The sequence below is a fragment of the Canariomyces notabilis genome (genome assembly GCF_033297395.1).
Source record: "Canariomyces notabilis strain CBS 508.74 unplaced genomic scaffold N656scaffold_53, whole genome shotgun sequence".
Taxonomy (NCBI): domain Eukaryota; kingdom Fungi; phylum Ascomycota; class Sordariomycetes; order Sordariales; family Chaetomiaceae; genus Canariomyces; species Canariomyces notabilis.
The window spans coordinates 1-19,377 of NW_027041875.1; the positions used below are offsets into that span (position 1 = coordinate 1).

The following is a 19,377-nucleotide window of genomic DNA, read 5'->3' on the forward strand; positions in this document are numbered from 1 at the left end:
CATAAGCGATTCCACTGTGCCTTCTTTGCCTAAGGTGCGGGCGGCAACCAGGTATCGCTCCATTCTCGAGGCATCAGCCTGCGGGATAACATCCCTAAATATTTTCTCTAGTTGCATAACCCTGTTCTCACAGCGTTGTAAGATAGGGCTTATTGCTTTGCAGGAGTTCTCATCGGGGTTGGTGGTGTTCAGCTGTCTTGAGACGGTTTGGAGGGTTTCGTGGACAAAAGGGAGCCGTGTAGCAACATCGCGAAAGGCTTGTGGGAGGCCCGAGGCATTGTTGGCGGCGGCGTAAACCTTCACAGTCGCATCGACAATAGCGATGATGCCAGAGATGAGGCCGATGATCTCGGCGCCAGACATGTCCCCAGGTCCTACGACAAGGTAGTTAGACTCTCAGCTTGGTTAGGTATGGTAAACCCGTGTCGTACCAGTGTAAAGATGAAAAAAAAAAAAAAAGGCGCTTGAGAAGTTGCTTGACCAGACAGCCTCAGATAGGCATAGCGGACTTTGTTCTGAAAATCGCAATCGACAACGCAGAGTCGATGCTGACCTGGATTGATGAGGGGTTAGGCTGCCACATTTTGGGCATCCTGACCGCCCCGCGCCCCGCGCCCCGCGTCGCTTCACATGAGCCAATGGAAAAGCGCATTGCTAGCCGCTGCTGCGAGCGCTTAGCGAAGCGGCTTTATGTCCGACGAAGCTATTGGTTGAGGATCATGCCGCGGATGATTGCTCGGGTGAGCTTCAACTAGTCGCCGCGCCAGCTTTGGCCATCGGCTGCCAGGGGATGAGTGGTCGCTTCTGTTGTGGAAGATAGACGCGTCTTGGCCCGTCAAAGGCCTTGATCTGCCGCGCTCGAGCCGGTCGGTACTCGGTAAGGAGTGCAAGGAGAGTTTCTCTTTTAGCAGCCGCCAGCTTATCACGTGGCCTCGCGTAACAGGTGCTTTCGGTGGTGTCGCGGGCTTGCCCATAGGGCATTGGGGAAAACTGTGGCTATTTGAGTGCAACACTAATTCCTTGGGATTTTTCTCTAAGGGAGGACCTACCTAGGTAGTGATCGAGGTGGCCGACCGCTCAATCTTGCCGAAACGACCGAGTCGCGCAATAAAACCGAGCGCGAAAGTCCGCGAAGCGACGCAGTCAGTTGAGGATACGGCCACCACGTCGAGAAGAACCATAAATAGTATTACGCCGAGTACCGCATCGAAAGGAACACCCGGATTGGGAAGCGGGAGCGGAACCAATGGCCAGGCTGAAGCGGGTAAAACAGCGCTCCAGACCCTTCTAGAGGCAATTGATGAACAGCAAAACAAGACACGCGAGACAATTACCGAGCAACGAAACATGATTTGCGAACTGTGCAACGTGGTCAGCAAGCAGCAAGACGCGATCCAACGGCTCTGTGAAGAGCTGAGACAAGCCCGCGATATGGTCAGCAAACAGCAAGACGTGCTTCAGCAGCTCTCTGAGGAATTGAGACAAGTCCGAGACCAAATAGGCACCGTTGCACAAAACGCAGCCCTTCTCCATACAACTCAAACGAGTCCGAGGGTGTTTAATGCAGAAGTTGCTCGCACGCCGCCAGCAAGTCAATCAAGTGGACTGCGAACTATCTCCTTGTCGAACACAACGCCAACGACCTTGACGGATACACTGTTCTGCACGGTCGATACGTCTAGAGTAGAGGAAAGAGAGAAAGGGAGAGTCCAAGTTGCAGACATAAGGAGGGCAATCGAGGCAGAGATCCAGACACACGAGAGCCAAGGAAACTGGCGTTGCGCCGCAGTAGTGAAGGAAGCCAGGAACCCAGACCGTATCAGAGTAATCTGCAGGGACGAAAGCGAAGTTGCCCTGGTCAAGGCAGCAGCGCAGAAGATCACGGTGCCAGGAGTACGCGCGCTGAGGACCAGTTGTACCCGGTGAGGATTGACAATGCCAACCGGACAGCAGTCCTCAACGCGGAGGGGAACAACCATCCATCACATACAACTTTGCACGCTCGCAGCAAAACCAATTCAACACAGAATTTTTTAGGAAGGGTACCGTTGTAATATTGACATCAAACGCTATCTAATGGTATCCCAGACGGAGGCGGGCGGTAGCGCTTGAGCAAGTCCCTTCCCAACTCCGTCCCCTTCATGCTCTCCTCGCGAACAATGATAGTTCCATGTGCTCCGACCCTCAATGACAACTGCGTTCCAGTTGCGTCTCTATCCGGTCCCTCGCCGGTTATCTCCACTTTCCCGTTCATCTCAAGCCGAAAACCCAAGCGGTAGCGATTGAGCAACTCCTTTCCGTTCTCTTCATATCCTCCTCGTGAACACATATTCTTCCACAGCATCCAAAATCCAACATCCATAGCTTCGCTCGCTATATGTTCGAGTCAGGAGGCTCTGAGGCTTGAGGGGTCTAGGCAGTCGTGAGCAAACCTTATATACCCCCAACGGCCGGGCAACAGAACCTTGGCCATTCTTGGTTCAGCAACATAAGGTTACTCAGTGGCTCAAGTGATGCGTTCCGTCACACGTGCCCTCGCTCTTCCCTGCTTGAAGAGCGAGACTATAGCAAACGGATATGGACCAAGAGTATGTGCCCCCCTTCTTTGGAGTAGGAAAATAAGGTGCTACGTAAAGTTATAGCTAGTACGAATTTTTCAGAATTCACATTGTCTGACGTCGATGTAGACGCTTTGTTATCTTGCCTGAATGTGGTTATTGTGTTTTCCTCCCTTCGTTACACCCTCCCTGTCTATGTCCTAATTCCTGCTGTTGCCGGTCCAACGCTGTATGTTGTGTGAAGGGATTCGGCTGGTCTCGCTCCCATGGCTCAAGCGCAAGGTCTTCAACTTGGGCATAAGTCTGATCTGGTTGGAAGTTTGCAGCCGAAGAATCGAGTTCCGAGCGTTGAAAGGATACCTATATAGTTTTGTTAGTGGACCTTTTTCTCCCTTTTCAAGAAGGGGGCATTACATAAGCTTGGGCTTTTGGTAACAAGGAGTACTCTTAGTAAGCCAAGCGCAATTCTCTTTCTTTAAAGAAGAGATCTTGAATTTCTTCGATTGTGGATGCGTATTCTCACCGGCAGTTGACCGGAAGTGTCAGGCAGACTATCAGACTTCCCCTTTATATGATTCTTGCGTCCCGTCCCCATCGATTTGCGTTATATATAGTAGCTTTTACCTAGAGCATTGTCAAGTTGTGTTGGTGAGTGGAGGCAATGTGGCAAAGGTCTTCGATGTAATTTCGTGCAACTGATTATCTTTGATAGTACGGATACCTGCCACCGGGTATTTACCCGAGTGCTTACATGTACCCGTTGGCTCGTGGACATCTGATCCAGTGTTGATCATGTACAAGGAATTACAAACAGGGGAGAATTGTATGAGCAATAAGCCCCGACTCGAATCGCAAACCCTATATCGCAGTTCCAGAAAATAAAGTCTTAAAAGTAAAGTTCTGAGATGCTGATTTTGGACACTAAAAATAGACACGAATATAAAGCAGCCTAATCCCTTGTCTCTGCGGGCAAGTAAGTCGTAGGGATCAACTACAAAGATACCTATACATCGCTAAGAGAGCAAGATGAGTCACCCAACCTGTATCTCAAAGAGACGAAGACAACGGGACCAAGAAAGGTTCCAGCGTCGCCTTCGCACCTACATAAGTAAGGCCGAGAAGCTTCGTGCCGACTTTGGGGTCCAGGTTTATGCCATCATTTATAAGGGAGGGAAATACTGGGAATATTCCTCAGTGAAAGACGCATCATGGCCGCCTGCACGTGATACTCTAGTAAGTACCGGAGGGTATACTCATGGGGTAATGCCTAACAGAAATAATGTAGGCGGCTTATTATCCAATTCCTACAACCATCACCCCTGACGACTTTGAAGACAGCAGAGAAAGCCCTTCAACGTTGTCAGTAGGAATGGAGCCAGAGAGAGAAACAGAACAGATACAATAAGCTGGGCCAGATAAAGGCACTGTGAGACTGACTGGAATGGTCGATATACAATGAAGAGGGACGGAGTTCGCTGGTCGGATCTACCCCAATGTATTGCAGAGTTTGGAGTGTAGTATTAGTCACTCCCATCAACTTGTTTAACCTAAAGAATTCGACGTTGTTGCACCGAGCCCATTTTGATCCACTGTAGGGTACTGACCAACGGACATATCGCTTATACGTCTAAGTAGCCAGAAACGATAAATCGCATATGCAACTGACATAGAGCAGAGAGATAGGGTCACCACGCCGATTGTGACCTTAGCCGTTACAGACCACTCGCCGTCATGGGAAGCATATATCCCTACAAGCACCGAAAGAAGGCCACTAACTGAGTTTAGGAGGCCAGGACTATGGAGGACTTTAGGTTAGGCCATAAAGTGATATTGAGAAGGGGATGAAACTCACCTGATCAGATGACTTAATAACCACACATAGTTATAACGGAACTTCACCCACAGGAAGGTGGTTCCAATGACTCCAAGAAGACAACATAGTCCTGAGAACAAAAGAAGCGGTATACGCTGTGCAAAATGGTATAAAGCCTTTCCCGCTCCTGAATCTTGGTGTTGCTCTAATGATGTGAATGTTCCAGGGAAAAGGATAAAGCTAGCTAACAGGATCCAGGATGAAAGCCCAGCGGCAATGTTATACTTATATGGTACGTGGTAGGATTCTACTACCATATCTTGGTATTGTCGGTACACCATGTTAGATGAAAAATGAAGTGATTTAGTGTACATAGCACTTGCACAAACGCTTAGGGGCTGTATTATACTTACTTTATCTCCTAATATATCTCGACCTAAGTCTATAGAATGTAGATTCTAGACTCTGGAAAATGAATTAAGGAAGTGCGTTTTTGTTATTCTCTTTTGTCCCTGATGTAAAAAGCAGTTGTCTGACCTCCCTTCAATTTCCTTCGATCTTTGATTCAAAGCACCTCTCTTTCTACAGGTATCGAATCTTATGATGGAAGAACGGTCGAATATGAGGATCCGGCGGCGCGAAGATGTCGAAGCTGACTCAGACACCCCACTGACTCCAGTAGCGCGTCGGCGCAGAGTCGATGCCCATGTGCCAATTGAATCCTCGCAGTCTCAGTTGACCCCTTCCCAACAGCCCCCTCCCCAACTTGAACAGTTGCCACTTTCCCAACAGTTGGTCCCGTCCCAGCAGCAACCCGGGCGTGGGATATTTCCTATCCATTCAGCTCCTACGTCCCAACCTCTCCAGCTACCATCTCAATTAGTCCCGCAACCTCAGCAATTTTGGCAGGCTCAATTACCTCTCCGACCAAACCCTCGATACCAACGAAAGTATATTTATCAGCAGTCACAATATATCCCTCCAGAGAATCTAGAATGGCCTCATAATTCAATTTCGATGGATTACATGGGAAACGCACGATTTGTTATAGGACTTACGTTGTATATTCGGATTTCCGAACCTGGACACCCTTCTAACCAGAATCCTCCCCTTGTATGGGCAAGAGTGGAGGGAAAACCGCTTGGAAGAAATAATCTTGTTATAGTCGTACTACCTCTCCAACAAGGACAAAGCAAACTGCGAGCTTTTGCAATTACACTACAAGACTGTGGACTTGACCCGGATACAGTTGATTACTTTCCAATAGCAGGTAGAGGAGACCTTAACGCTTTGCCAGTAACACCAGAACTACCACATATCGACTATATTGCCGAAGATCCTTCAGGTAATTGTGCATGGATATTTGCTTGGAGCTGGGGCCGCCGTATTATTACTACCTCAGATCTCTGGACATCCGTTTGGGCTACTCGACACCGAGGGCTTAGGGCGATCAATCAATACTATATTGATTCTGGAGGACCACGGAGGCAAGTTGCTCTCCAGGCACAGCAGCAGCCGGTATTGCAGGACGCCCTACAAGTCCAGCAACAAGAACCACATGTGCAGCAGCTGCCGGTCGCACGTGAACATGCGATAAGTCCTGAATTAATAACTATTATTCGAAATCTAGTTAATTCTATTATAGAGGAGCATAATCAACAGCGGCATGCATATCAGAAACAGCTACGCAAGGTAGAGTTGCTCATGTAGTCTCCCTCTATACCAGCTAATCAACTTTAGTGGCTCACCATCTATAACACCCCTGGGAGTATACCTACAGGGCAATGCATAGCGATTCCTTGCTCTCGCGAAGGCCCATCTCTTAAACTACTAGAGCTAAAGTGCAAGTGTCGAATCCATATATCATGTATGGAAAAGCACATTGTTGGCATCTTTCCCGCATGTCCACGGCATAGAGCTGATCGAGTGGACTCCTTTTACTATCCATTCAGCGAGGAGTTCCCTCGGGTTCTAGTTAACTTAGAACGATTTCGACGATTCGGGTTACCTTTTGATCAGTCCGACCCATGGTTTTCATCCGCTGCCCCTCAGGCCTGGCAGGAGGTTGGACTTGAAGATCCTTACTGGAATCTCGACCTCGGGGACTGTAGCATTTGCTGGGAGCGTATAGAAGAAGCAGAAGCATGCAAATCGGCTGTAGTATTACGGTGCAGACACTTTTTTCACACTTCTTGCATAGGTCATTGGCTTAGGGATAGGGCAGTAAATCCTACCTGTCCATTATGTCGTCGTATAGTAGACGACGCGTACTTTCTAGCGGAATGGACGCCGCGGTTTAAATGGCCCAGCACTGTACTACATAGCTTGGCTGGATTTGGCGGGCAGTAGTCTCTAAGGGTTTAAGGGTTGAAGTGTCGAAGCCACTAGGTCGGGTCATTGCAGCCAATCGCACCGCACCTTGGTGAGGCGGGAGTGAACTGAAGATGGGTACTCTCTCCACAACTGTTAGTCAAAAACTACGGAGGTACATGCAAATTTAATCAGAACCAATATACGGAGTATTTTGCAGCGTGCTAAGATTTGGACCTCGATAGCAAAAGGCTCAACCGAGAAATCTGACAAATGCTACTGCACAGGCTCAGCCAAGCGACGTACATATCTCATCAAGGTCAGCTCGCGCACGGACCAAGGCGGCAAACTTTTCCGCCTAGGTCCGTGCGCTCTCCACCATAGGTATTCTGGAGTCGTGGTCTCGTGGAATATGTCCTGAACAGCAAGAGGTACCAATCCGCATTGGGCTTGCTAGATGTCCGACGAACAGCACCCAATTTGAGTCGTGCGCACGGTGGAGATTGGGTCGGAGGAAACAGTCGTGGTAGGAGCCTAGCACGTGACAAATTCGCCAGGTGAGCTCCCCCAGCATCTGGCCTTTACGCCAACACGCCTTTAGCCGCCACTGCGCGAAGAACCGACCGGCTGGTTGTTCTACCTCAGTTCGAGGCAGATTGGGAGGCCAGATCTTGGTATACAGGCGGGACAAGGTATCAGTTGTGGGATTCCCAAGGCCACATGTCAGGACCGGCATTCCATAAGTGGTAGCAGCTGCTTCGGAGAAAGACGCTCAAGCGTTTGTGCGTCTTCGCTTTCCCATAGGAATTCGGGGACGTCTCTCTGCTCCAGTATCGCGCGCTGGAAGGTGTTCGCCATCCGACGGATTGAGAGGTTGAACTCGTCCGTCTGAAGAGACTTCCGGAAGAGCGCGATGTCAAGTCCGCTGTCCTGGTATTGCACACCCTTTGGACTGCGCGAATCTGATTGATCTCGGTTTGGCGGGATTAGACATACAGCAAAGTCCTGGCAAACGATATTCCAACGCCGACCTTCGCTGATGAAATGCCGTAGTTTTCTCTTGTTTCGCTCTGTATTCTCCCATCCGAGGTCCTTCAGGATAGCGTCTACGTCTGTAGACCTTGCGTATGTATAATCCGGAGGTTTCCTGCTGTCCATGTTCTTGGCTAACTCCGATTTTGCAAGCCGGCACAAGAACTCCAGGAGACTCCCTGTACAGCTTAGCCCTTCGATGACGCGGACGAGCTGTACTTCTGCTCTTTCGTTGCTTGTCAACTCAAAGAACGGCCGCTGTTTGGCTCTCCATGCCCTGATAAGAGAACAGAGGTGACGGAATGCCTGTTTGCCACAGACAGCGTTGGCAAGAGTCGTCGCGTCGGGTTCGACCCGTTGCTTTTTAGCAGGTATACTAGTACTGGGCGTAGGACTTGTTGGATTCTCCCTCCTACTTCGTGGCTCCCTGCGGTCGACCCCAGCCCACATGCAGTCGCCCCTCCCATCCCCTTCAGCGTCCGCACCCTCCACTTCGGCGTTCAAATCCTCGTCTTCTTCAACATCCACATTGTCCCCCTCTTCAGCATCCGTATCGTCGTCTCCTTCAGCGTCGTCATCCTGCTCTTCGACGTTCAAATCTTCATCTCCTTCAGCATCCACGTCCTCCCCTTCCGTAGAACCGCCGTGGTCTCCGTTACATCCCTGCCCAGCTTCATTTCTCGCGAAGCGCATATGCTCGTACGTAATCGGACTGTCGCAACACCTGGTTGTACAGAATCGGTATCCTTCAACGTTCCATCCGTCACCAGCATAGTTTCGCGCTTCAGCAACCGTATATGTCTTGCTGTAGCCGGAATGGTAAGCGTTCCCGTAAATGAACACCAACTCGCCTGCGTTTTGGGCAAAGGATCTGACTGCAACGTTCCTCTCTATTCCACGCCCAATCCCGAACACAGCGTCATGTCTCATGAACTGATGGCAGTGTGCATCCGATGCCTTAGTCGACAACACAAGCCTTCGGAACTCTTTCTCTGCAGCTTCCTGATCAGCTGGAGGAATAACACTCCACTCCTTACTCCCATAGTAGAGGTAATTGATCGCGTCGGTGCGGCAATCGTCGATGTGCCAGGCAAAGGGCGCCCCGGCTGACCCTTCGTACTTGGTAATGGTATGGATTCCAAGAATTGCGTGCGCTGTCCGGTGAAGCTGATTGCCCCGGATTGTCTCGATCGGGCTCTGACAAGGAAGCCCTGCAGCTTCCCGTTCTCGCTCCGTACCAGCCGGACAATCAGTTAGATAGAAGACATCCGGAAGGACTCTTTGACTACCTAAAAGCGGTCTCAGATCCTCTATCCGTTTGTTGGAAGAGCGGTCGAAGACAGCTGTCGATTGGTATGGATCGGTTCTCCAGTACCCATCCCCTAAGGCTTGGACATGGTACCTGCTGCATTTCTGTTTGCGTCTGAACGACCTGGGCGTTGGGTCTGGGAGCGCGAGCTGAAACTGGCTGGGTGCCACGATTTTAAAGACGCCGTGTTCTTTAGCACCAAGTGCATCAGCGCAGGAAAATAGTGCGGGCCTGCCTGGCTTGATTTGGTTCTTTAAGTCGGCATATTGCTCCAAAGTCGGCAGAAGGACCAGGACCTGAAAGCCCTCTCCGGCAGGGTCCCATCGATACTTGATACCCTGATGTTCTAATGGTGCGGGATGCACTGGTGCCCTAGACCCAATTTTGGGAGCGAGTCGTGTCCCAATCTGGTATTCTGGGTTCGCCGTATCAGAGTCGCTTGTAGGGAGAGCTGGCGGCGCTTCTGGAGATTGTTCTTGATCCCTAAGCATGCGGCTCGTGCCGGCTTGTCGGACTTCCAGGATCTCCTGTTTCACTTCTCTAAGGGATGCATAAAAAGCCTGCATCAAGGAGAGAACCTCGCCCAGAGATGTTCTGCTGGAGCCATTCACCTTCCGTGAATTTCTGGATGTTAAGTCGGCCTTCACGAGCCCCATGATTCGTCCATGAATTTCCTCGATCCGTGCAAGTCTCTCCTCCAGGGAACGGAACGCTCCGTCTAGGCCTATGGTGCTACGGAGAGGGTCCTGTGTAGCCCGAGTTGAAGTTGTATGGCCTGTAGTCGAGGCAGACTGCTTCCGAAGGTTCACTGCGCGGAGACAGAGACCTTGCCATTCCTTAAGCAGCACCTCGTGCCGGCTAGCGAGTTCATTTTCCCGTTCAAGCTCTGTCCAACTCTCTAGCTCGTCTTTGTCCGCATCATCGATGTATCTTCCGTCAACGGGGTACAAGAGTTTTCCCAAAACTGTGATCGTATCGCTTGACATTATGTGAAAGTGATGTTACTACGTACTCGACTGACGCTGCGTGAGAGGGGATCCGGGGGAGGCTGAGGATCTGGCAGATGGACCGTCCACTAGCAGTAACTTGAACTTCGTGCCACATCGTGCACTCAATCCAATCCTTTCAGTGTGTCTCCTTTCTTCCGAAAGGGCAGCCGGATATGAGGGAGGATGCTGCGAGCTGGCCTACCAACTATCGAGTTCGGTACCGACAGAATGGACACACTGTGTGACCCACCGTGCTGTATGTCTGAAGATGAGTTGGCTGATGGTGATCAAGCAGGGAAATGTCATCACCAAATCGAACTTTGCTTGTTCTTGGTCCCGTTTTGAAGAATCGATCCCACCATGGATGCTATCCAGCAGACTTGGGGCGCGTCTACTGAGCAAGATATTGGATGGAAGCGCCTTGGGCTTGACAACTAAGGCGCCGTTAGTTTACTAGCCCCGATGGTTCATAGGTCTAATGGACTCTCATCGGCTCCATTGATCAAGTTAAAACGTATTTACTTGGACGAGGGAGGCCATGTTACACAACAAAGCCACACGTTGGCCGTAGTTCCCACTGTGTCTCTCGGCGGAGCCGGATCAGAACGCCCGCAGGAGCGAGATATCACGTGAGTTATCTGTTGGCTGGTGCTTCGTATCCACTCAGGGGCCAATGCAGTAAGGTAACGTTATCCAATTGGATCGACCGACGCCCCAGATTGGCTGAGCTCCCACACAGAGTTGGTTCGCTCTTTCCAAGTCCTAAACGTTTCACTAACACAGACCGGTACCTAGTCCCCCTGCCCAAGAATTAATCGAGACTGCAAAACCGAGTTGTAGTAATTCAGCTTCTCAGATAGGGGATTGGTGATAGCAGAATGCTTCTACTGATATCAGCTTGCAGCTATTTTAATGGTTGAATGTGGTGGGCGAGCATTTGCGGTCTCAATAAATCTTGGTCGAGGAGCTAGTATACCTTAGTCTTAGAGGTGGCTCCCTTAGGTATCTAGAGCTTAGACAACATTAAGATTTAGAAGAGAAGGACCTGTAAACCAGTCTTTATCCCACACTGTGCGCTCTCCTTTAAAAGCATCCAGCATCCGGCTATCAATAGGTGGAGTGTACCAAGCAATTTCCCCAGTTATAGGAAGATTCTCGAACCTTGCGTAAACGGCTGCTCCCTCGTTTAGAGAGCGAGTCATCTGCCTCTGACCACCAACAATGAGATCCCGAGTAACCCTCCCGACTTCTGTGCTATGTGGGTACCAATTTACCCATTGCCCGTCGTATACCCCGCCAAGATTCTTCCATGTCGTCAAAGTGATAATCCGGCCGACACCTTCAACGTCTTGTGCGCTGATGCACAGATCTGTGGCGCAAATCTCACACGCCCGTACAAGATTAACCCTAAACCGAGCAGGAAGTCTCTGGCATTCAGGTTTTCTGCATGGCTGAGCATGGAATAGAGCGCAGTCAATGCCTGGCCCGAGAGCGTTGTCGAGGATAGTAGGCGGAACAGGAGCCGAGTCGTAACAGTCAGCTGTATGCCCAAGCCAAATGCTCTCCTCTGCTAGGCACCGTGGATTCGTACAAAATGCATACTGATCATTCATGAGAAATGAATCTTGCCTCTTGTGATCCAGTTTATACAGTCGATCTTTTAGAGGGTCCTTTCCAAGTAGTTGATCTCGGAGATAGTTCTTGTTGGACAATTGACTGCCTAGATATGAAGCCGATAGGCTGGAGTATTGATCAAGATCAGACCTTGAACTGCAGGAGAGCCCAAGACCTAAATGCTGCCATCTAATGTGAGGGCATGCTCGGCCATTGGAGTTGTGTAGCATGCTGTTGAGTAGATACGCGCTGTGGCTTGTAAGGTTGCCCTCAAATGTTAATGGAGCGATGCTCGTTTCTAGACGAACAAACAGGCTGCCATCGACCATGCGTAGGGCTGTATTGGTGAAAACTTTGAATTCTTGGTCTGTATAAATCTCGGTCCGCCTAGCAATTGAGAGGAGATCCGTGTATCGCTCCTGGCGAATATAGCGCTTAGCAAGCAGACGGCAGAGCGCCGGAGTAATACCCGCCGGGAGGAGAGATTTCCATTTCCCTTCGCACGGAATGTCGAACGGACTGTGTAGTTTTATGCACTGCTGGCAAGCGACTAAGAGGTCCGAATCTCGCTCTAGAAGGAGTAGCAACCTCCAACGCTCGAGGATGCTCAGGGTCTTGTAGAACTGTGGAGGGACAAGGTTGTACATTGCTCGGCTAGTTAAAGCGAGGGCAAAGGCCGTTTCTTTGGGTAACAGTCTTGCGATGTGCTGTCTGAGCTCGGTAGGCAAATATGCAAAAGGAAAACGGCGATGTTGTGTGTCCGATTCATAGCGAGTTGGAACGAAGTTGACTATATCGAACCATGGGTTTGGATGTCGTTCGCGCAAAGGGTGCGAGGAGACGAGGCAAGAACAGCTACTAGTATCTTGTACTGTAGTAGAGCGATAATCCGGGATTGATGTAATGATTGAGACTAAGGTATGTTGCGGTTAGCTTAGTTGTGTAAGGTAGCAATGGCTAGCCACTTACTTTTAGCGAGAAGTCCGTCGCGATTGTAGTAGGTGTTATGGGTGGTGCTGTCGTTGTTGTCACCAATGTTGGCGTCGTCTCTGTGCTCAATGTTGTCGCCGTAATTGAGCTCAATGATAATAGAGGACCAGACTAGCCACATATCAAAGCCAACGGCGACGAAAATGCCGCTAGCTTGAATGTCGTCTGAGCTATCAACATCGGTTTTAGCGATGACAGAGTCCCAGTACGTGCAGTCTAGCGTACGAGGACGCATAGTGATCGCCGGAGTCCGCAACCCGTCGGGGTCCGCGCTTCCCTTTCCCGGTTGTGTTGATACTGCTCGTCTAGGTATGCAGTATTCGTGGCGCCGAGCCAAGGTGGGTTGTGTTATTGAAGATGCCTACCCAAGCCTCAGGAATAATCCACTCTCTCGCTCTGACGTCGTTTGCTCACAATGCTTCAATACCTCCGGGTGTCCCAGACGAGGCAATCCACACGATCACAGTTGACACTTCAGCAACGAGGGTTTATTTCCTGGGGGCTCGTGCGACAATGATGCGAGTCAACCGAGAGGGGGAAAGATGTCAGGCTGCCCGAGTGTTTATAAACTTTATATCTGGACATACAGCTGGGGATAAGCGTAGCGCTACCATGCTAAGTTTACTATACTGTGTTGAATGCGCATCTGGGCGATACGCCTATATTGATCTCTAGACAACATGAAGCTATTGGAGAACGCCTCTTTTGAGGGAGAGCGCGCGCAATCATGCAGCACTTGCCACTTGAAAAGTGGTCTCCAACCGCGCCCCCTCCAGTCCACCCAGGGAGACCACGGTGCCAATGGAACATCTCCATGCAAGACTTAAGGTACCTACCTATTCTGCCTAGAATCGTGGGGCAGCTAGAGTAAGCCGTCGAATTGAGACGTCCTTGTCCGCGCTTTGTCGCGATGATGTCGACGCACTTTGGGCGGCATCGCTAGATCAAACCCTGACCTCCAGTCACTCGTGGCAACGCACAAGGGGTGCGGGCCAGGAGTATCCTGCGGCGCTTTCAGGTTCTGGTAGGTTAGGGTGTAGAGCCAATTATTAGAGATCGACGGAACAATGGTCGTGCGATGCAGGCGTAGACTGAATTTAGACTACTAAGTACTCCACGTCCTTCTCATCTAGCTCCCCTCTTTTCTGTACATGTTGCCATCCACAACAGGATTACCTAGTCGATCTGTCCGTTATTCCGCATCCGACTTCAGAAAGCCAGCGATTGAAATCGTCCGACAATTTATTGATAGCGGCCTTTACAGACTCCAAGCTTTCCTGCACTTTGCCGATATCTGACATTACTTTATCCATCTTCTCAAGCAACTTGAGCTGATTTCCGTATATCCACTGCATCATCGTCTCTAATGCGATAAGCCGTTCAGGCTGTGTCTCGATCTCCATGGCTAGCGCTCGGGCTGTTGGGAAAGCAGACAGTGTGGTTTCATAACCAGCGCTAGTTGTTGACCCTGGCGAGACTGTTTGGAAGGCGGGCGGTGACTCTCCCATCACGCCGCCGTCGCCGGCAGCGAGGGTCTGGTGCGCGACATGCGCTGAAGTTGGTGGGAAGGTAGATTGTGTGTTCATGGTATCGTTGCTCAGGGCGCTGTATGTTGCGAGGGTCCCCGACAATAAAATGGTAATGTGCTATGTGGTAGAACGACGGGATTGTCCTGTGAAAGATCGGATTGAGAGCCTTGGGAGCGGACTAGTTGTTATGCTCCAGCGCGACAGAGACAGTATTTATTCAAGTCCGTCTACAATGCCTTAGGACTGCTGCTTTATCTTGCGTCATCAACTTTCGCGAGGGATAGCAGACAGGATAGGAACACATTGTGGAGTAGAAGGTGTGTAGTGTAGCATCTTGGGAAGCGCTTGGGTATTGCATATCCAATATCCTCCTGCCTATCAGATGGTCGTTCGAACTTATCTGGCGATCCTGGTAGGCATGATTATAGAGCGCCACCTTAGGGTGTCAGCAAAATGACCAACAAGCGCTGGAAAACTTCCGGGAAAAGGGGGAAGCCTGGGCACATAGGTAGCCGCAACGACTGGATCTGCGTGAGCGGCTATTCCTGGAATTCCCTGGATTGTGATACTAATTCCTCAATTCCCAAAACGGATATCCGCTTTCAACATGCCTATGGACTTTCCGTCTGTGTAATGAATGCAGGTATGTACCTCTGATTGAAATCCAGGTGATATAAAAATGGAGGGTTATGCCATATTGGTTTGTGAACAGGCAGGCTCCTAGAGATCTATGGTCCGGGCTCAACGGCAGCGTATGTCCCGATAAAGAATTGCCTTTTTTTCACTTCTAGAGGCCTTTGAATACCTCAGGTAGTTAGGTACTTAAAGTACCAACCCCAAGTTCCAACATCCATCTTCGGTAATACAAGTTATCCAACAAACGGTTTCTAGGCTTCTCCTCGGTGCTCAAGGTATAAATACATCATGAAGCACAAGTAAGCGATTGAAGGGAAGAACCAAGATCATCAGACTACAAAGCCTAATCCGAATTCAATATGTGGCTAATCCTCCTTTGCTATGTAGCGCTAGCAGCTGCCTTGAACAGTACATGTCTCCTCAACCCTGCCCTCCAAATATCCGCTGGATCTACTCTAAGCGCTATGTAAATTATCCATACCTCCTCTTCAAATTGCAGGTCATTCTAACCCTCAGCAAGCATGAATTTCGATAGTACCTGCGAGGCAACCTTCATGTTCACGGAAAACAACTTTCCAGATATCGTCTTTGGTTTCAAAGATAGCGGTTGCCCGCAAGTATCTATCTTAGAGCTAACTGTACCCCGAGAGGTGCCAAATGGAGATGCAATTATATTCTGGTAATATACCTATGTTTTCGAGTTATCTAGGATATATAAGCTAACTTCTTTAGGCAATGTACCGGCCAACAAGTACAATCCTGCTTCCAAGTTAATATTACCGACGGAATGAACGAGCCAGGCAACGTTATATTCACCCAGAACGGCACGGTTGACTGCTTGAATATCGTATCCCCACCAATGAGAACACTGGTAACAGGAAACGCAGGGGAAACAACGACCATAGAGACACGTACCGGAGAGATGCAAATTGCAACTGTTGGTGTCTCCTCAACCTCCACCTGGTCCCACACCACCTCAACCCTCACGTCTTCCGCTCCGCCGGTCTCCCTGGTCACCTCCGCCTCCATGTCCCTCACCTCCTCTCCGTTACCGCCATCCAACTCCTCCCAGCCTGCAGGGCCATAGCTCACGAGGACGGGTGGGTTGCAATGAGGAAGAAACGGTTGGCTGAAAGAGGAATCAGGAAATACGCGAGGGATGGGGAGAGAGTGAAAGCAAAAAAAAACATCGCCAGTTACTTCTATAAGTTCAAGACAAAATATACTCCCCATCTCTTTGACCCTTATCTGCTGCTGTCCCGACCCCCCTATCCCCTTCCCTTCCTCTCTCCAAGTAATGGATAATAAGATCATTATGCGTCCTTCTATCTCTTACTGGTGCCCCTGGCGACGAAGATTTCGGAGAGGCCCGGAGTGGGTGGATTACACGTCCGGGCTGAAGCAGCTCAACGAAGGGTTTGAGATTATATGGCTGGGAGATGTTTGCGTCTACGACGGCTGCTGCTGGAAGATTGGTAACAGCACGGTCTCCGCGTCCGAATTTGGAGAGGCTCTTATGGCTACAGATCCCAGCGAGTCTATAGAGGCAGCTTTACTCAGCATGACCGACGCCCCCTTTCCCTTGGGCAATGACGCTGCTCTTCCCTCGTTTCTGAGGCTCCCCAAAATCTCTTACGCTCTCCTTTTCCAGCTTGGTTCCCTCGCCCAGTACCGCTGCCAGGCACAGAGCATTCATCGCAACGACGCTCAGGAACGCCCAAAGAGAGTCCGCAAGCTCGTGGCGTGGAGATTTGACAGCGCTACCGTTGGAGATGAGCTTCAGAGGGTCATCATTCTCACCGAATGGGTTTGCGGATCCAATGAGAAACGCAAAACACTCTCGTGGGAGTCCGAGTCGCTGCTACACGCCATTTGCAAACCATTGCTGCTAGCATTTTGGCAGCGTGGTGGCAAGCTCTGCAAGCAATTTCGGCAATGTGACGGCGGACGAGATTCGTGGATTCAGATGCGCGGCGGTAGCTTGGGCGCTGGCAGCCAGTACCTAGTTCACGCCGTCCGAGGGACCCGTGTACGCCGCTACAAGCGGGAGTACCTTCTTGAGTGGGTGGGCTACGAGCACGCAACCTGGGAGGATGAGGCCAATGTGTCAGAGGACTTGAAGCGAGAGTACAACGCTGAAGTATAGTGGTGTGTACTATGGTGGATACTCGGCAGGCGGCCCTGGTATATACAGTTAAACAGAATGTCTTCCATTATCTCTATAATCGGCATCTACCCCACTATTGTAGTGTATGTTAGCGGTGATATACTGTGTTGCCTGTTACTATACCAACTCTGGCCACCCGGGCCAGGCCCGGTAGCATTCAGTCCCTTTCTCGCGGTTCCCGCAACCTCCAGAAAACAGGGAGACACGCATGTAAGTACACCCCTCATAATCAGTCTAATATACTGGTCGGTCTTCGTTATTGGCCCAGCTGTCTTAACTTTAGAAAATATACGTTGGCCAAGGCATCCTCGAATCGAATGTTTGTGCAATGCGTACTAACTAAACCTGGTCCCACCGTTGATACCAGTCCAGTCTAATGGAAGCCTCCAATGCGAGTATACTAGATCGAGATGGCTCAAACCTTACACCAGCCTGGGAACATCGTGAGGATGGCAGCGTTTGGCACAATAAGGTCGACCTAGAAGACGCAGCATACTACCACTACAACGGCAGCCTTCCTACTCTCGCTGGACTTTCTACGGGCGACGAGCATATACTCCGAGTCTCTCTTGGCACACCAAGCGCATTAGACACGCCATTCCCATTGCTTACGTGCGTATCCAACATACAGCAGCCTGAGATCAGTCGCTCGCAATTGCGATACCCCGTTTTGGAACCTTTGGTTCCTTACTTGACTGGTTCAATCGATCTCACATTAGCCTACGACTTGCTAGAACGCTACTTCGAGAGCCGGCCGCTAACCCCGCTATATCCCTTGTCGCCTTACGTCTTGTGCTTCCTCTACCGAAGACGCTCGTTCTTGAATGGTAGTCGGCCTCGCCAATGCAAAGCTGTTCTTCTGTCGAGCATGTTGTGGGCCGCCGCCGAGATAAGCGAGTCGTCTCTTCTTGCAGGGCACCAGCACGCCCGTCGCCAAGTTTGCGACAGGCTGAAATTGCTGACCTTAGCGCTTGCCCAGATAGACGTCCCCGCCGGTAATGTGGACGATGTAGTCGCCTGCATATCCTTGGCTACAGTGGGATCTGCCCTCGAGCATGAGGGTAGTACTTGGAGTAATGCCGCGTGTTCACTGGCGCGGGAACTCCAACTGGGATGTGAGCTCCCCGCCGACGCTCTCTCTATCCACCAGAGCGACAAGGATTCGAGTATGGCTGAGGAGGAGCGCGAGATAAGACGCCGCGTCTGGTGGCTCCTCTACATCGTGGACCGCCATCTCGCACTTCACGAGAACCGGCCGCCTGTTCTCTCCGATGGCGAATGCAGTGGCCTTCTTCAACCAATGAACGACATGGACTACCAGGAAGGGAATTTCCAAGCTCGCTTGCAGATTTACGGGTCGCCATTCCAGTGTACTAGTCCTAGTCTCTACGGTTTTTTCTTGCCGCTCATGGCAATTCTCGGCGAGGTTCTGGACCACCGGCGCCCTACGCTCTCGGTGGCAGAAAAGGTGGCGTCGTATGAGCGGAGCCTGGAATGCCTAAAGCAGCAATGCAAAGAGCTGCGGGGGCCAGCCGCTGTCGCCCAGAACCGGCTGGCTGCGGCATACGGCACCTACATGGTGTACGTATTGCGCATTCTACTCACTCGTGAGCACTGGGAAGTCAACCTTGTCGACAACAGCGATCGAGGCTTGAGTTTGGCTTTCTTTGACGCCGCTACACATACGCTCTCCGCGGCGAAGGCCGTCAGCGATATCCTCAAGTGGGACCCCGGCTTGGAGCTCATGCCGTTCTTCTTCAGCATCTTTCTCTTTTGGGGTTCCTTTCCACTTCTAGTATTTGCCAGCAGGCCGCAGTTCCAGCAGCTGCCAGGCCTCGACCAGTTGTACGCCGTTGCACTCCGCGCTCACGAAGCTTGCATAGTTACGCTCGACACTCAGTACCAGGTGAGTGACGCACCCTGTTTAAAAATGGGCTGGAGCTAAAATTTTTCGTAAGCGTGACTTCTGCAGGACTCTGCGTAGTGTTGTCCAGCTCCGTGTTTACTCGCTTAGTTGTTGAGAACTTTGGAGAATGTAATATATCGTACTCCGAGTCCAATATTCTTTTGCTGGTGATCCTATAGATGCCTATATACAGTACGTAGTGAGTGAATCATTCTCGTGGTTTTGGGTTTTGGGACAAAGCTGCCAGTGCGAATTCGGTGCCGTACCTTACTTTAGCGTCAGCAAGCTCTCCACCGCCGCTCGCGCTTCCATTCCACGTAGTAGGTATGTGCCGAGAATAGAACAGTAGCCGCGCGGCTAGGTGCTCAGTTCTCCGGGTTTTAAGTGCTACTAAAGCCCATGCTGCGCTAATAATTGACTTGAAATCTTAACTCGTCTAGATTCCTAAACCCCCAGTTCCACTTCCTTTCTAGACTGACGATGGACGCCTCGTTGGAATCTTCTAGCGGGCTAAGAACACTTCT

At 50.6% G+C, this 19,377-nt stretch overlaps 7 protein-coding genes across 7 annotated transcripts; 3 read left to right on the plus strand and 4 right to left on the minus strand.

Moving 5' to 3' along the window:
• On the minus strand, nt 1-583 carry N656DRAFT_561454 (uncharacterized protein; the record flags this gene model as incomplete). Its single annotated transcript, XM_064810098.1, has 2 exons — nt 432-583; nt 1-374 (listed from the first exon to the last, which is right to left on the minus strand). A coding segment is annotated over exon 2 (363 nt), but the record flags the coding sequence as incomplete, so codon positions are not given.
• Nucleotides 584-1,053: 470 nt separating this feature from the next.
• On the plus strand, nt 1,054-1,518 carry N656DRAFT_697613 (uncharacterized protein; the record flags this gene model as incomplete). The annotated part of the gene is made up of 1 exon (XM_064810703.1): nt 1,054-1,518. A coding segment is annotated over one exon (465 nt), but the record flags the coding sequence as incomplete, so codon positions are not given.
• Nucleotides 1,519-4,100: 2,582 nt separating this feature from the next.
• On the minus strand, nt 4,101-5,034 carry N656DRAFT_821906 (uncharacterized protein; the record flags this gene model as incomplete). The annotated part of the gene is made up of 2 exons (XM_064818422.1): nt 4,411-5,034; nt 4,101-4,353 (listed from the first exon to the last, which is right to left on the minus strand). Exons 1-2 carry the CDS (start codon nt 4,743-4,745, stop codon nt 4,101-4,103), a joined length of 588 nt encoding a protein of 195 aa, XP_064664629.1. The 5' UTR covers nt 4,746-5,034.
• Nucleotides 5,035-7,092: 2,058 nt separating this feature from the next.
• On the minus strand, nt 7,093-10,166 carry N656DRAFT_561513 (uncharacterized protein). The gene has a single exon (XM_064810099.1). The coding sequence runs from the start codon at nt 10,006-10,008 to the stop codon at nt 7,405-7,407; it is 2,604 nt and encodes an 867-aa protein (XP_064664630.1). The 5' UTR covers nt 10,009-10,166; the 3' UTR covers nt 7,093-7,404.
• Nucleotides 10,167-13,609: 3,443 nt separating this feature from the next.
• Nucleotides 13,610-14,399, minus strand: N656DRAFT_561529 (uncharacterized protein). The gene has a single exon (XM_064810100.1). It carries the CDS (start codon nt 14,199-14,201, stop codon nt 13,788-13,790), a length of 414 nt encoding a protein of 137 aa, XP_064664631.1. The 5' UTR covers nt 14,202-14,399; the 3' UTR covers nt 13,610-13,787.
• A 1,573-nt stretch (nt 14,400-15,972) lies between these two features.
• On the plus strand, nt 15,973-17,125 carry N656DRAFT_561549 (uncharacterized protein). Its single transcript, XM_064810101.1, has one exon. It carries the CDS (start codon nt 16,078-16,080, stop codon nt 16,924-16,926), a length of 849 nt encoding a protein of 282 aa, XP_064664632.1. The 5' UTR covers nt 15,973-16,077; the 3' UTR covers nt 16,927-17,125.
• N656DRAFT_561562 (uncharacterized protein) lies at nt 17,089-19,024 on the plus strand. Its single transcript, XM_064810102.1, has 3 exons — nt 17,089-17,157; nt 17,231-18,853; nt 18,906-19,024. The coding sequence occupies exons 2-3, from the start codon at nt 17,324-17,326 to the stop codon at nt 18,966-18,968; spliced, it is 1,593 nt and encodes a 530-aa protein (XP_064664633.1). The 5' UTR covers nt 17,089-17,157; nt 17,231-17,323; the 3' UTR covers nt 18,969-19,024.
• The last annotated feature ends 353 nt before the right edge of the window (nt 19,025-19,377 follow it).